Raw genomic sequence first — 17,288 nt, forward strand, 5'->3', positions numbered from 1 at the left:
TTATGAAATGTGCGATTCAAAAGTTGATAAAAATTGTAAATCCCATAAAATTTGTGGTTGAAAATGAATTTTAAAAATGAGAGTCAAATAGCGACTATTACTGCATGTTAGTTTTAATTAATTAATAAGCATGTTAGGGAGAAATGATTTATGTGGTTTTAATTAAAAAGCGTGTTAGGGGAGAAATGGTTTATGTGGTTTTAATTAAAAAGCGTGTTAGGGAGAAATGGTTTATGTGGTTTAACCAATCAGAAGACTTGCTAAAAGCCAAGGCTATTTTTGGTACTTAGTTATTCGATAGAATTGGATGGTTTGGTAAATAAGTATTTTTTTAGTTGGGTGATATTCAATACTAGTTAATTATGGTGTGTGTTGGTAGGAAGTATTGAACAAAATTGAACAGTGCAATATATCAAATTTAAACGTATCTTTAATATCGTCATGTTACGCGTGGTTCTTAAAGGAAAAAATGGTTCCACGGTATACTATTCAGTATTTTTTACTTATAAACATTTGTTTTAACTTTCGTGTAAAGTATCGAACATCATTTAACAGAATGTTACATCATAAAGTTTTAACTTATTTACATTCATTAATATTTTTATTACACTATGGTATTAAGAGGTGGTTCTTGAAGGAGAAAAAATGGTGTTAAGATAAATATACAGTGAAATGAGGACAGTCAAATAAATGTATGGTGAATAGGATAATAGAATGTACATCAACGCTTAAGTCGTTAATAGATGATAAATTAAAGTCAGACTTTGTTTGATTTCCATTTTTTTTCAAAATACATTTTTCTTTCATTTTTTTAAACCATACATTCTTTCCCCCATATATATATATATATATGCATTTCTATGGACGTTTATTCAAGTATTATAAGTTTTTTTTTTAATTTTATTAAATGGAACATCTAATTAAAAAAATTCTTTAATTTATCTTCTTTATTCTAAAATACTCAAACAAATCTTCCTCTACATTTCTAAAATCTTCAATAAATATCTTCAAAAGTTTGTCAAATATGTGGGTTGATCGCATATATTGCTAGCTAGTTTTAACCTTTGAACCTTGTGTGTCCAGACTTCCTTTGCATAATTTTAGTATATTCTTAAGTGCAAGTGTTGGCTGCACTTACAATTCTTCATTTATTTCACAACCACGGTGTAAAATACTTGTATCATATTTAAAAGTGTAAATATTCTTATAATTCTCTAACTATTGTATTGAAACTTATATATAAATTGAAAAAAGTTAATATAATATAATATTACAGTATTGATTGTATTTGGAGGAGCAATTGTTAGACAAAAAAAAAAAAAAAAAAGAAGGAAAAGAAGTTACCTATACAAGACGACAATTTAGATTATTTTCTAAAAATATATTCCATTCATTTGAATGGTGGTCAAACTATTATTATCATAAACTTATAAACCAAATCACTAACTATCGAATTAAGTTGATTCATTATAAAATTCTCACTAATCATATAACAAAAAGAATTAGCATATCTTATATTTTTAACGTAAATTCTTAATTTAGTTAATTTGATGTTAATTAGTTATTTACTTTTCATTTATTTAAATATTAATATCTATTGAAAATTACATTAATTCATTTAATAAATTTAACTATTACATTTCAAATCTAAATAAGTATTTAAAATTATTATTATTATTAATTTTTTTTTTTTAAATTAACATAGAGATGGGAAGAGATGCTATGGATGGAATTGAACACATATTTTAAATTAAGGATGCCATTGAATATTTGGGAAATTTGGTGGATAAAACTTGAGAATCACCTAATTTTAATTTATATTCATATATTTTCTCTCCTCATTACTTACCGCAAAAACGATTTTTCTCTTACACGTGAAAAAATAATTTCGAATGATAAAATCTGAACTCTTCAACAAGAACCAAACTTTCTCTAATACAAAAATACTCCTCCCCCTCCATGATATCCAACAGGGAAATATGAACAAAGTACCGGGTTTTTTTAAATTCACAAAGGATTAGAAATCACCAAACAGTGTCGAAACACACACTGTAGTAGATCAACCCAAATGCTTTCAAAGAAGGCTTCTTACTGGTCTCAACACCTTCAAAAACGTTAAAAACATGAGCAACCGAATCAATATCTACATACCTATCTTCGATGGGCCTATCCCCAGCAGTTGAACATTATGGAACCGTAGGTAATGGTAGCAAAGCAGAATTACTCATATCATCCAAACTCAATTTAGTACTACTCTTCAATATGGACCCTGAACCAAATCCCAAAGGTACAACACCAAAATGAATCTCCACCATGATACTAAGTTTGCTTTGAGACTCCATTTTCTCCAAAAAACGTGTACCCTTCTGAATCAATAGTACTCAAGGAAAGAGACTATTCTTCAATTCTGGATATGTTGAATGTGATCAAATGTTCTATCTATTAGCTTTAATCTGACTCTACCAATACCAATTATCCAACAAGGTTTGTTGTTACCCATGACAATAATACCTTACGTCACCCTTTCATATACTTCAAACAAATTTTGATTGAGACACATTTGGAACGCACAAGCTGTATCCAAAATTCACTTCTTGTCAGGTTTGTATTCCATGTCAAAAATTGTCAAAACACTTCCATCACCCAAATAGTTCTCGCCTATGTTGGTTGCATCTGAAGTATTTGTTGACTTTCCATGATTTATAGTCAAATCACTTTTGTTCTGCCATTTGTCGCAATCCCACTTAATGCTTCCTTTCTTCCTACAATAATAACAAACTTTATTACTGAAATTTGACCTCGACTTATCCTTTCTCGAACCACGAGGAATGATAAGACCTTCTCCATCTCTGGCCCCAAATCTAACCAGATGCTTCACCTCTTCTTTTGAAAACAAGGCATCATACATATCTTCAATAGTAAGAGTATCACGACTATACAACATCGAGTCTCTAAACAAAGTAAATGAAGCGGATAACGAACACAAAAAGATTAAGGCCAAATTTTCTTCATCATACTTTATCTCTAAAGTCTCCAAATTAACGATGATTTACTTGGACACAGGGAGATGATCTTCCAAAGATTCATCTTCTGCCATGCGATGAGAAGACAACCTTTGCTTTAGATACAATTTGCTTGTCAAACTTTTAGTCATACATAATTGCTCCAACTTCAACCACAACACAGTTGTTGATTTCTCTTTCAAAATGTTCGGAAGAATAATGTTAGAGAGATGAAGATGGATCTGTGAAAGTGCTTTTCAATCATTCCATTGTTTCTCCTCCGAGGTCCAAGTTGTGGGCATCTTGTCAAATCTCAACAACACTTCATCCAAATCCATCTATGCGGGACAACTCGCAGCTTCACTGCCATAACGAGAATCTTGTATCGCAATCCAAGATCGAAATTTCATACTTCATGGCTGTGTTGAAGCATTCAACGGTTCTTCGCCACCTTTCTTTTTAAGGTTGATCTTGTTTAATTGAAGCTAATCCTATGCCTCTTGAAAAAGAGAAAGCGAGGACTTTCTTTTAGCTATTGGCCTTTCGAATCCTTATCCCTGCCGGCCGAGACTACACTTGCTCCGTGACTTGCTGCTTACTTCCCGACCCTACTATCATTATGCCTTTGCAATGTTACTTGGTTCAACTCTATTTGTGACCTTTTCTCGTATGTGGGACTCTAGCTAATTCTTCAAAAGCTTCTTCAAGGTAGGCGGGAAAAAAGCATTAGAGGAGGCATGGGGAATCACCACCACATCGCACCTGCCACTGACTGGAGAGCCGTGTGAAGGGGTTGATTTGTGAGATCAGCCCAAGACTTAGACCTAGCAACTAGCTGCTGCAGGATTGGATGTCTATCTATCTCACCACACTCCCCTAGGCGGAAGGAATGCTCTGCTCATCTACAATTATTCTATATTTTAGTGGTACAAAACTTATAAAAAGAATCTAATATTTATAGCGGTGAATGTCAAGTTCTAGAAATACTACAAAGATGGGAACAAGATTAAAAATCATGTGGAATAAATGAAACAATATTTTTTCTAATAAAAATGCGTGGAATAAAAGAAATAATATTTTTAAAAAAATCCACGTAATTTGGGTCAAAAAATTCAAAAATTAGTTGATTTCTCATGTTTTCATTAATTGAAATAGATTTTAAATGATACTTAGTCTATAAATATACAAAACTCATTAGAAATTGTAACCTGCCCCCATCACATTTTAATGGATTTTGAGTCCAGTAATACAATGCCAAATGATTTATATCGCCGATAATTTTCAATTATCATTCTTATGGGATAAAATATAAACGTTGAATTGTGTTCTCATTTTTATTAGAATTTTGGAACCAAATTTTTATTCTAGACAACTAATTAAAATTTAAAAAAAAAATATTAAATAGTCCATTCCGCTTTTAAAATTCTATTAACAAGTATTTAATAAAAAAATATCTAGTGTACATTTCACATTTAAAAAAATATTTAGTGCAAATTTTGTACGTAATACTCGACATTGTACTTTTTGTATTCTCCATTTCTTTTTTATGTTCAGTAGTTTTCTATTAATTCCATATATTATATATTTTATTTCAAACTGGTTATCAGTACGAGGCTTGGATGAACCGAGCTAGCATAGGTTTGGGTATTTCTGGTTCTCAAAGTTTGATCAGTGAAAATTATTGGCCATTTCTGATCTAATAATTCTATGAACTGATGACACTCTTGGAGTCTTCAAGGAGAATCTAAGTTTTTAGCCTGCTTATTATTTTTAGGTCAAGAATTGTTTTAGTAACTTTTTTCTGTTTTTGTTTCATTTTTATATCTAAAATCATATGATTATTGGCAAAAAAATAAAATATAAAACATAAATTAGGAGGGGGGCATTTGGCCTAACATCTGGTCAATGAAATACGATATGAAAATGTTATCCATTGCAAGGAAATCCTAGCTTAAGTAAGAAGAAAAATAATGTTAAATTTCGTGTCCTTTCGACATACATCATGTCACCATGCATGTGTTTAGTCATATATTTTGTCGGCTCTTCATATCCCTCATCGATGTCATTTTCAAAATAAGCTAATATAGGGTCAAAACCTACGTAAGGAAAATCACTCCATAATCAAATGCATCCCCTGTACAGTTTCGTGCAATTTAAATTCTAGCAAAGTTGTTTATACCTGCCCTAATTATAGAGGTTCCTACGCCATTATAAATGGAATCTCAAGTCGAATTCGGTCTTCGATTGCATTATTCACCATCATTTGCCCAATGCCATTTTTTAATGGTCTCATCCCCAAAGTTGACTCAGCAAATCCTAATAACACTTCATACACTAGTTTTCAACCCCAAATTTCAATTGACGGCTAATTTTGATATTATGATTTCTATTCTAGATTTATTAAGAAAGAATAATTCTATTTGTACAATGTTTTATACAACATAGTTGACAAGGGGACCAAGTGACGGCCCCTTATTGGAGGGGCGACTGTATTGTACATCTAGCACAACTCATTACGAAAAGGACGTTATTTATTGTTCCTTGGTTAATCAGTACACTTTATCAAATAAGTTGAAATTATTCACTTACACCTTACACTTCAGCTGAGTCTAACGAGGCTCAGGTGCGGAGCCTTACACTGTGGACTGAGACTACGCAAAGGTAGAACACCATAGAAACTTCGCTGACTTTATCATAAACCTTGATTTCGCTACGCTCAATAAGAACCCGGAATAGCGGAAATCGGTTCGTGTTCCGACTGACTTTCCGCTTCCAAAGTCAGTCGTCTTTGCCCAAGTGTGAACTGTAGACGACTCTCCAGTGGTTCCATTCCTTCTTATTGTACTTCTGGGTCAACCCAACCCGAATAGGAAGAAGAGGGTTAGCCAAACTGCGGTCCACTTTGTACGTTTGCTGAGTAGACCAATCAGTCATTTTAAAAAAGGGAAGGGAACTTCTCACCGAAGGAGGCGGGAAGCTACCGCTTCTAGAATGGAAGCTTATCCTTGACTTTTTTTTATTTCGTACATTCACACATTTATTAGGCTTAAAAAAAAAAAAAAATCTGATAGTGTTATACAGTGGTCTAAATCGAATGTAGCATTAACATATATAAGAATATCAATTACTAATGAGTTTAATATACGATTATCCTCGTTGTCTATCTAATACCTTATTTAAAGTATGAAAAAATAATTAGTGACTGTCCATATCTCCCTCCGCATTATCCATTATTGTAATTTCACTTCTTGTTCTACGTCGCTCCACTGAGGGAAAGTAAAGTATAATTCCCAAATAGAACAAATGAAATTACTAAAATATGATAATGTCGAGCAAAATATGGACGCACACAAATATATATATACTTAGGAAATTTTAGCTACATTAAATAGACAACATGTATAGATGTATATTAAATTACTAAATGATTGATATTCTTTTATTGTTGACGCAACACTTGATTTGAAAGAAAATCCAATACTGTCAACTTTCTGTTTATAAGCCTCGTGTGAATTTTATTAGTATACCAACAAAGTAACAATAAACATCGTCTTTTCCTTAATAAATTTTGAGTAGATTATACATATTTTGCTTGTCACTTCGTACTTTAATTGTTAAATGTATTGAAAAAAATTAAAATTGACTCTTTAATTAGCAATTCCAACGTGACATGTAGTTTCAGCCTACGCATCTGTTTTTGGATACGATGTATCAAGATTGCTCTACTCTTATGAATGTGTGTCCTTTTATGTCTCTTTTAAGGCATGTCTAATAACGTATATAGTCCTTAATTTATCTCCAATCTATGTCACTCCTAATTTGCTAACAAATATACCCATCCTTTTTTATAGTATATATGTATCTGTACATAACAATTTTGTACTTTTGACATTTATTTATAAGTGTTATGAATTGATTGTAAGATAATGACAATAATGAAATAAATAGGAATACAATACGAAAACCAAAATTCATGTGGAAATCCAATATATTAAAAAATCACAGGTAGAGGAGGAGAATTTCATTATAATCAATAGCAATTATGTTTACAATAAGATCTCAATAATCTCAATTAAGATCTAAAACTCTGAAAATGTTGTACGAATTGTCTCTCAACAATTCAATTCGCGACTTATGTATATAAACCTAGAAATCAACTTGTGGATCAATAGGAGTCGAGAAAATACGTCAAAATGCGATAAGGGCCTGGGCCAGGTAACTTTGTTGCTTGAGCGATAGGTTGGCAATAGGCGGTCAACAATTCTGTTGTTCAAGAGCCAGATGAGCATAAGTCTCCAGAGAAAATATGCAAGCGCCGCTCGAGTGACTAGCTAGTAGTAGGCTAGTGAAAATGTGATGACTAAACACATCTCCAAAGTAAACACCACTCCTCCACTTCTAAACAAGTCAATGACAAATACCAAATAAGTTCAAGCAATGCTCAAAGTTAGCAATGAGAAGTGACTTTGTCAACGTATGACTAGGATTATCTTTGGTATTTGCCTTGCTCCCTACAATATTACCATGAGAAACCTTTAGGTAAAAAATGGTACCTCACATTAATGTGCTTAGTCCTCTCATAAAACATCTGATCCTTAATCAGAAAGATAGCACTTTGACTATCACAATACAATGTAGAAATCTACAAGTCTTTACTGATTTCAACAATCAATCCCTTAAATACATAGCCTCCTTACATGCCTATATAATGATCATGTATTCTACCTTTGTTGTAGACAATGTTACTGTATTCTATAAAGTAGCTTTCCAATTGATAACACAACCTCCAAGCATAAACACATATCCTATAAGTGAACTTCTATTATCAAAATTTCCTGCATAATTTGAATCTACATACCTAATGACTCCATTTGTATTTCTACCAAAACGCGAGCAAGCATTCATAAAGCCTTTCAAGTATCTAAATATCCACTACATTGCTTTCCAATGTTCCTTCAGGGGTTTGCCATCTACTTACTAACTGCATGTACCAAATATGGTTTTGTACAAATCATAGCATACATAGGTGAATCAACTGCACTGGAATAAGGAACCCGGAGTATATAATCAACGTCTTCATCTGATTGAGTATACAAATTAGATGATAATTTAAAGTGGGCGGCCTAGGAGTACTGATAGCCTTTGCATTCAACATATTGAACCTGTGAAGCACCTTCTTAATGTATACCTTTTGACTCAAATACAATCTGTCAGCTTTTCTATTCCTCAAGATCTCCATACCAAGAATCATCTTTATTGTCTCAAGTCTTTCATATCTAACTCCTTACAAAGTGAGCTTTTACCATTCTAAACTATACTTTATCCTTAGCTATTATGAGCATATCATCAATATTAAAACAAATATGTAATTGATCCACCAACTCAAACAACTATCATATATACTTCTAATGAAATTATGAGTAGTTATAAATGAATCAAATCATTTATACTGCTATCTTGGTGATTGCTTTAGTCTATATAAGGACTTATTAAAAAGCATACATAGTCTTTTTATTCTAGAAATTATGAAACCCTCTAGTTGTTGCATCTAAATGCCCTCATGAAATTCTCCATGCAAGAATATTGTCTTGACATCCATCTGTTAAAATTCCAAATCATTCTTTGTCACAACCCTATGTAAAGGACGAATTGAACTATGCTTTATAATTGGTGAGAACACATCTTTAAAGTTAATAGCTAGAATTTGATTGTAGCCCTTTGTTACCAACCTAACTTTATACCTTGCATCTTCATTCCCTGATGTTCATTCCTTTTTTTTAAACGCCCAATTGCAGCGAATAACCGTTTCATCTTTAGGTAATTTTACTAAGTTCCAAGTATAGTTTTTATTCAATGATTCCACCTCTCATGCATAACAATCAACCATCTGCTAAAATCACTGCAATTGATTGGCTCAGAAAAATGTAGCAGGTTCTTTAGTGGAACCTATATTGTTAGACACACTCAATGTATAAGCTACTAAATTGTTTTCCCATACTTCTGTAGAGGTTTAACCTATCCACAAAATCTATCCTTAGAAAACAAATACTTCGGTGTTGGTGTTGGTGTAAGCAAAGTGGCCAAGGTGTTACTATCTGTCAGCCTAGAACCAAATTGATCCGAAATGGACTAATCTGAAGTCTCTTATTGTTCTTTTAAATCAATTTCCAACTCTACCTGAGTAAAATAATTCCGTTCCTTATTTTAACTAGAATCCCCACAAGGTGAATCATGAATCATAGCAAGTTTATCAAGCACTACATCTCTACGAATCACTACCTTTCCTGTCTTAGGACACTACAACTTATACCCTTTCACACCTGATTTATATCCAAGAAAAATGAACTTTCTAGGCCAAGGCTTCATCTTTCCATCACACAAATGAGCATAAGCAAGACACTCAAAGATCTTTTAATGACAATAACAAGAAGGTTTTCCAGTCCATATCACTTTTTGTGTCTTTTTCTCAATGGCAATAGAGGGTGAGAGATTAATCAGAAAAAAGCGTAGTATTAGTTTAAGCCCAAAGGTTTTAGGCAACCTAGAATTTGAAAGATACAATGAACATTTTCATCAAAGTTTTATTTGTCCGTTCTGCCATATCATTTTGTTGTGAGGTTCTAGGCAACTATCAAGTGTCTCAAGATATCTTTAGCCCTACAGAAGCTATGAATTCATCTGAACAAAACTCCAACTTATTATTTGTGTGTAGACATTCCTACTTTTCAATCTATTTTTCTATCATTGTTTTCCACCCCTTGAAGGTCCCAAACACATCGCTCTTCTATTTCAAGAAGAATTCTGAAACTTTCTTGAGAAATCATCAATTACAGTTAACAAGTATAAGCACTTCCTTTAATAGATACTCTTGTGTGTCCTCAAAGTTCTGAATGGATATATTCAAGTGTTCTCTTCGTGTTGTGTTTTCCTTTAATGAATCTAACTATTTTCTGTTTTGCCAAAGACACAACTGCTGGTCTTCTAGCTATCAAGAAGTCCCCTCCTACTCAATTCTGTCATACCATTCTCACTCATATGCACTAGCCACATATGCCAAGGTTTTGTAATTTCCTCATCTATTAAAGAAGAAGTAAAAACTATAGCATCCCCTATAACTGTAGAACCTTACAAAATGTACATCTGTGTAGAGCTTTTATAGCCCTTTATGACAAAAAGAGTACCCGACTCACCTTCAAAACTCTACGTTTACCCGTTTATCTATAACTTTTTAAATCAAGTGTGCTCAAAGATGTAAGATTCCGCTTCAGTTTTGGAATGTACCTTACATTTTTAAGTGTTCTAATTGTCTCATCGAATATTCTGATTTTGACTGTACCAACTCCAACAATTTCCAAATCGCGTTGTTTCCCATAATCATTGCACCTCTCGAACTCCCTCATACTTTGTTAACCAGTCCCTGTTGAGACACATATGAAAAGTACATGCCGAGTCAAGATTCCTTGCAAGCAATCCCTGTTAGAGTACATATAAAAAGTACATGTTGAGTCAAGAATCCATTCTTTACAAGTTTTGAAACCCATGTCAAAAATCACAAGAGCCTCTCATTCACTTTTTCGATCTTCTACAACATTAGCCTCAGCTGTGTTTTCAGGTTGCTTTTCTTTATTAATAGTACCAATAGCCTCGTTTCTATTTTTCAAAGCAAATAATCAGCCCTAATATGCCCATTCTTCTTACATTAATGACACACTTTCTCTGCATATCTAGATTTCGATCTGTCCATCATATTTTTACCAAGATTCCTATCTTGGATTTTTTATGAACAACCAGGCCTTCAGCTTGATTGCAAATCCACTTGCAAGATGCTTCACCTTCTCATTAGATAGTAAAGCATCATAAACTTCATCCACAGTGAGATTATCTCGACAGTAGAGAATAGTATATCAAAAAGTTACATATGATGGCGAGAATCAACACAACAACATCAACACTAAGTCTTCCTCATCATACTTAAGCTTCAATATCTCTAATTTGGTCACTATTTCTTTGAACATAGTGAAGTGGTCTTCCAATGACGTACCTTCGAACATCCGGTAAGAATACAACCGCTGCTTCGAGTATTAATTGGTCAAGCTCTTTGTCATACAAAATTGCTCCAATTTCAATTGTAGCATAGCAGCATTTTTCTCCTTTAAAACATCCTGAAAAATATGATTTGATAAATGTAGATGAATTTGATATTGGCATTTTTGATACCTAACTGCTTTTTATCCTACTTCCAAGTTGAAGACATCTTATCAAACCCAGGTCTCCTCTAAATCCATCTGCACAAGAACTACTCGCATCTTCACTTATTATACATTAAATCTCATGTTTCGATCTAATAATAGAATATCGTATTTCATGGTTGCCATGAAAAATATTCAACCTTGCTCTAATACTATTTGTTATGAACTAACAGTAAGTTTATGACAATAATGACATAATCATGAATGCAATAAGAGCACAAAAATTTATGCGAAAATCTAATATGGGAAAAAATTACAAGTAGAAGAGTAGAATTTAACGATAATCAATAGCAATTGTGCTTACAACAATATTTCAATATTCTCAATTAAGATTCGAAATTCTCAAGATGTTGTATGAATTGTCTCTCAACAATACAAGCTGTAATTTATATACATAAGTTCTAGAAATCAAGTTGTAAATGAAAAAAAGTCCAGAAAACGTGTCAAAATGAGAAAGGGCTTGGGACGGATAACCCTGTTGCTCGAGCAACATGCTAGCGACATACGGGCGACAGCTCTACCTCTCGAGCACCAGGCGAGCTACAAATTTCAGGAGAAAATATGCATGCATTGCTTGAGTGACTAGCTAGTGGTAGGCTCACAAAAATGAGGCTATTTCTTCATGGTCCATAATTTTGATCTTTTCAAGACAACTTCAGACAAAAACTCCAATATTCACTTGAATTTGGGTCAAACTACAACAATAACGGTGTGTCTTGTATCTAGCTCAGAATTCTCGAGATTCAATTCTACTCGAAATAGTAACTTAACCTAGATTTTACATATTCCTTAGTTCCCTCATAACCAAGACCATCTTTATGTTCTTTACCATCCCACACTTGGTTGAGAAATCATGTTCTAAATTACATTTTTGTATTAACCATCAAGAGATTAATATATATGCTCAAACAAAACTAGCTCATTAATCCTTTCGATAGACGCTGCTTAACACAGGCACCACTCCTCATGACTTGAAATATTTAACGCCTTGCTTACCATCACTTATTTTGTAATAAGAAATAAAAAAATAAAAATTCAATTGGATCTTTATGCCATATTGGTCCTTTTTAATAATAAAAAAATAGAATATAAAGTTAACAATTTCAGATTTCAAGAAAATTTTCCATTGAATAGCTTATTTGACAGTGTAAAATTATAAAATAACGAAGCAGTCTTTTTACATTTAATTTTACTCCTAGGATTTCTTTCTAATCTAGACAAAAATTTGGAACCACTAAACCTTTAATTGATTAACACAACGTGATTAAGTTATTTTAGTTTACCCGTCTCTTTTGCAACTAATTGATTTATCATAGAACCTAAGAACCTGTTTGACAACCATTTTGATTAAAAAAAAAAAGAAGAAGGAATTTTGGATTGTGATTTTTAGGAGAATATTTGGTTAAAAAGTAAGGAAAAGTTTTGACATACATTTATAATATTTTATTGTGTAAATACGTGGTTGAAAATGATCCTGTAACAAAATCATAAAATAAATTAAAGAGCGTTAAAAAGATACTAAATGTTACATACATATTAAAAGAAAGTACATACAATGTCTACAAAGATAAACTTGCTTCAATTTTTATATAGACTAAGAAAATGCAATTAAGATGGTTGAAAATATAATTTTCTCTTGAGCTCCACTTGGTGTACAGAATTTCTTTTACAGAATACACATAGTAGGGGGTGGGTGAGTATTCTTTGATAATATTTTACTCACATGGGGACCTAGGGATGGCAAAATGACTCGTGGGCTCGAACCGCCCGTAAAAAGCTTGAGCCGACCGTGTGACTAGCGAGTTGACTCGAAATTTAAAAAAAAAAATTGTAAAGGTAGCAGCCAGCCGTTGCCTTTGTCTAGGTAGCGCGCCAGTTGCCTTTGCCTTTGTTTAGGCAACGTGCTAGCTGGCTTGTTGCCTTTGTAAAAGGCAGCTGAGCTGCCACGAAAGAAAAAAAAAACAAAAAACAATAAATCAAGTGGGCTTGACTCGGTAAGACTCGAGCCTCGAGTTTTTGGCCGAGGTTTTGCTAGGCTCAGCTCTGGCCAAAAAAAGCTCGAGCCTCGATTTTAGGCTTGTTTAAGCCTACTCAGCTCGGCTCGTTGACACCATTATGGAGACCCCATGTGAGTATTCTGGTTCCATTCTATAATGCATCATTTTGTACACACATAATAATGATTTTTTCTTACTTTTTTTTAATATACACTATTAAATAATGATTTAAGAAGCCTGCTTGGTGTATACCATTACAACCCCTTCACAATGAGGGGGCCCATGAATTTTTAATTCAGGTGGACCTCCTCAACATGTGAAGGGGTTGTACACCATGGTGTATATTATGGTGTACACATGATTTAACAGATGATTTAAATAGAGTAGTTTAAATTTGTTGATAACAAGATACATTAAATAAGGGATATATTGGAAAAATAAAAAATCAACTATACTTCAACAATGAAGTTTGCATGTAAATTGTGACAACCGAAACAAGAATAAGTCTATCTTTGTGGAACAATGAAGTACATTTTAGATGTGACGTGTTTGACAAATACTTGGATAATTAAGATAGGATACAACATTCATGCCAAAACTTTAAACAATTATTTAACTTTGGCAAATCTCTAACTAGACTATATTAAAACAAAACAAATAATTTCTCATGCTAATTTTTTATCACACATTCACACAATAAAATATTTTTTCATGTAAATTCGAAACTTATTTCTACTTTTTAATAATACATTCTTGCAAAAAAATTACTGTTAAAAATATCATTTTTACATAATAATAATCACCAAACAAGGGTTGAAGCTTAACCTTCTTGACATTTTAAAAATTCCTGAGTCCCTTGACTCTCCAAGTGATGTCATATCCTGCCAACACTAAGCCCTTGTTTGTTTTCCATTATTTGACCATTAAAATGAAAAATATGACCGTTATCCATAATATCCAACCACCATATTTGATTTTTTTCTCTCTTGTGTGGTACCCGTAACGACTATATTTTTCATTCTCATTCTCACATGAATGAGAAACAAACAGGGCCTAAATTTTAAGTCATAGGTACTTCTTTTCGTCAACGTGTCACTTGCATTGTTCCCATTGATCTTTCAAATTAATTATTTTAGGAAGAGTGTGTAGACGAGTGTGGGCTTTATCAAAACAGTTATTCCCCGAGTACAGGGAAAATTTTAAAAATTCATACAAAATTTTGAAATGGAAAAATCCTGTCCATCTGTATTTTATGTTTTTTCCCATCTTTGAATGATGTTTCGACATCTGTGTTCGTGAAAAATTTCTTGTGCAAAAATCCTATACTTGTAGCAGATCTCTTATCAAAATTAGGCCAATCTTTCATATTGTGACATCTAATGACTAACATCTGGATAATCTGGATTTACATTTGTGTTCAAAAAAACTGTTGATGAAAGGAATCAGTATGTGCACTCGAACATCTCGATCATTGTGATTCCTTCGAGGCAACCTTTTCATAAACTCATCTTAACCTATTACTAAATATGTGATACAACACAAAAAATTCATTACAAGCCAGAGGCAAACGATAGTAATAACATCTAAGAAACACATGATTCTTTATCTAGTGTATAGGTTAAACCATCAATTCACAATTCACCATTACAGTGGTGCAAGCTTTTGTCTATAATAGGAAGCACAATATATATAACCATGAATGCTATAAAATTAGAAAAAAAAATATATATATTTTACCCATTATGATATGAACAATAAGATATTCAAAACCTGTACTGTTTCAAAGAAAGAATAATTTAAGAAGCAATATTACTTTTATTAATTAAAGAGTTCAATAATACCTTATTATTTGGAGAATAAATATATTAAGTGAAAGAAGAATGAAGTTATAGTAAATTTTGATTTGATTTGTTAAAAAAAATTAAGTTTTGATTATGCAAATATATTTTAGCTCTTGATACACGCTAACTGTTACGAGAGTTCTCTTCAAGGATCTTCAATTTGGTGTTTTTCAGGCTCAGTCCAACGTACCTTTCTCTACCAACCAATCCAACCAACTTCGATCCACAACTAATATAATTCACCTCGTTCGTTATTCAATCTTACCCACGAAGGACAAAAAATGGTGATGATTTGTAGCCACAAAGGCAAGGAGAAAACATCACAAAGATAGGCTATGAACGAAGCACTAATTACACAAAGTAAACTAGCGTTTCGAACACTTCTAGGGGCCCTTTTTCACACACTTCAAGGTGCAGTTGGGATTCTCCTTTTCTCACACACAAATCATACTAGAAAGTGGCTAGGGTTTATTCCTTATAAGTATGTTAGGGTTAGGCTTTTTAATTTGACCAATAAAAAAGGTAAACGGGCTAAAATTCAAGCCATCCAAAAGGAAACACAATAAGACTGGGTGAAGCTCATGGACTTGATTGTTGGATTTATTTCATTCATCAAGTTATGCCTATGAAATACATTAACCCACGTTAACATCATAGTCCGGGATTTATTGGGTATCAAAAAAACCTAACAAATCTCCACTGGGGCTAAGATCAAGAACACCCAAGTAGAAGCAAATATTTAAAAATAAATAATCAAGAGCAAATACATATGCAATGACAATATATTGTAGGATAACCACAGATCTTTTCAGAAGTGCGTTCACACAGAACCACTTATTAACACCAAGTTAATCAAACACACGATCAATCACATATATAACAAATACATAAATGACTCCACGAAAAGATCTCAACACACTTATCCTATTCCATTCGTGTTGCTCATAGTTCGAGAACCCATCACCTCTCATCACCCACCATGCTCACTAGACTGATCATTCAACTTATGTCTAACCAATAGTCGCAATAGATCCTAAATCTACGAGATAATCCTTTATCACCACATCACTTCTCCCAACCTACTTGGATAATGGGTCTCCACCTAACTGGAGTGATGGAAGTGCCTTTCTCACACACTCCACCTGATCAAGGTCTCTTTACAGATAAAAGATTCTAAACATTTAATTACATCTTCACTCGTAATCCAAATGTCACACTCCACACCCCCGATACAAACTACTATGTACCCCTAGATATCTATACCACCTCACCAAAGATATGCACCACACTGCAGATGCATCTTAACTTACTATGCATGCAAGTAATTACACCAAGTAATCATTTTGCCTCAAATTCATGCAAATGTACATATCAAATACATTAAAATGCAACATATAATCATGCAACAAAATTAGACAATAAAATACATTCAGAAAGGATCATACATAGATGCACATGCAGTAACTAGATTTACTCTCAATAAACCTTACTAGAATCATCATTCGACCCTAAAGCCAAATTCATCTCACCTCTCATCTTACCTTTCAGATTATCCTTCTTCTTGAGACAGTCCTTAATAAAGTGCCCAAACTCACCACACTTGTAATACCGTCTACCACTAGACTTGTTCTGTCCCTTGCTCTTCTTCTTACTACATTCATCACTTAAGTCATTAATCGAATCACTACCGTTTTAAATTCTACCCAAATTTATTTGCTTAAACTTCATCCTACTCCTCATCATATGTAACTCACCACTTCTTTTATTATCTTTTTCAGCCTTAATCTCCATCTCCTTACTCCTAAGTGAGTCTATTACAATCTCGGGTGTTAAGGTATCTCTACCATACTTAATTGCATTCTTAACCTCTCTATATGAATCAGACATGAAATTAAACAAGATAATAGCATTATAAGTTTCAGGGACCCTTTCATCACAATTAACAATGTTTTGAACTAATTTGTTAAAGACATGTCGTCAAGATTCTTTGAGGGATTCATTTTAAAGTTGAAAAATCTTTCAAGCTAGTACAATTTATTAGGAGTGGATTTGAGCAAATATAAGTTATCCAACTTTTTTCTAAAGTTCTATTTGTAGAGTCAAGTTTCACAACTTTTCTCAAAATAGTATCAGACAGGAGTAAAATAATTGAAGTGTAAGCGAGTTCATCATATTCTTCTTTTTATTTTTCTGTTAAGT

At 32.9% G+C, this 17,288-nt stretch overlaps 1 protein-coding gene across 1 annotated transcript in view; it reads right to left on the bottom strand.

The window, feature by feature from the left end:
- LOC111390544 (phosphate transporter PHO1-like) overlaps positions 1-2,342 on the bottom strand; it is a 9,840-nt gene extending 7,498 nt beyond the window's left edge. The window contains exons 1-3 of the mRNA XM_023015600.1: positions 2,225-2,342; positions 2,029-2,104; positions 1,436-1,481 (exon numbers count right to left, since the gene is read on the bottom strand). Coding sequence (XP_022871368.1) covers positions 1,436-1,481; positions 2,029-2,104; positions 2,225-2,342 — 240 coding nt within the window. The remainder of the gene's footprint in view (positions 1-1,435; positions 1,482-2,028; positions 2,105-2,224) is intronic.
- Between the last annotated feature and the right edge of the window lie 14,946 nt (positions 2,343-17,288).

This window comes from Olea europaea, unplaced genomic scaffold (genome assembly GCF_002742605.1).
Source record: "Olea europaea var. sylvestris unplaced genomic scaffold, O_europaea_v1 scaffold69, whole genome shotgun sequence".
Classification (NCBI taxonomy): Eukaryota; Viridiplantae; Streptophyta; class Magnoliopsida; order Lamiales; family Oleaceae; genus Olea; species Olea europaea.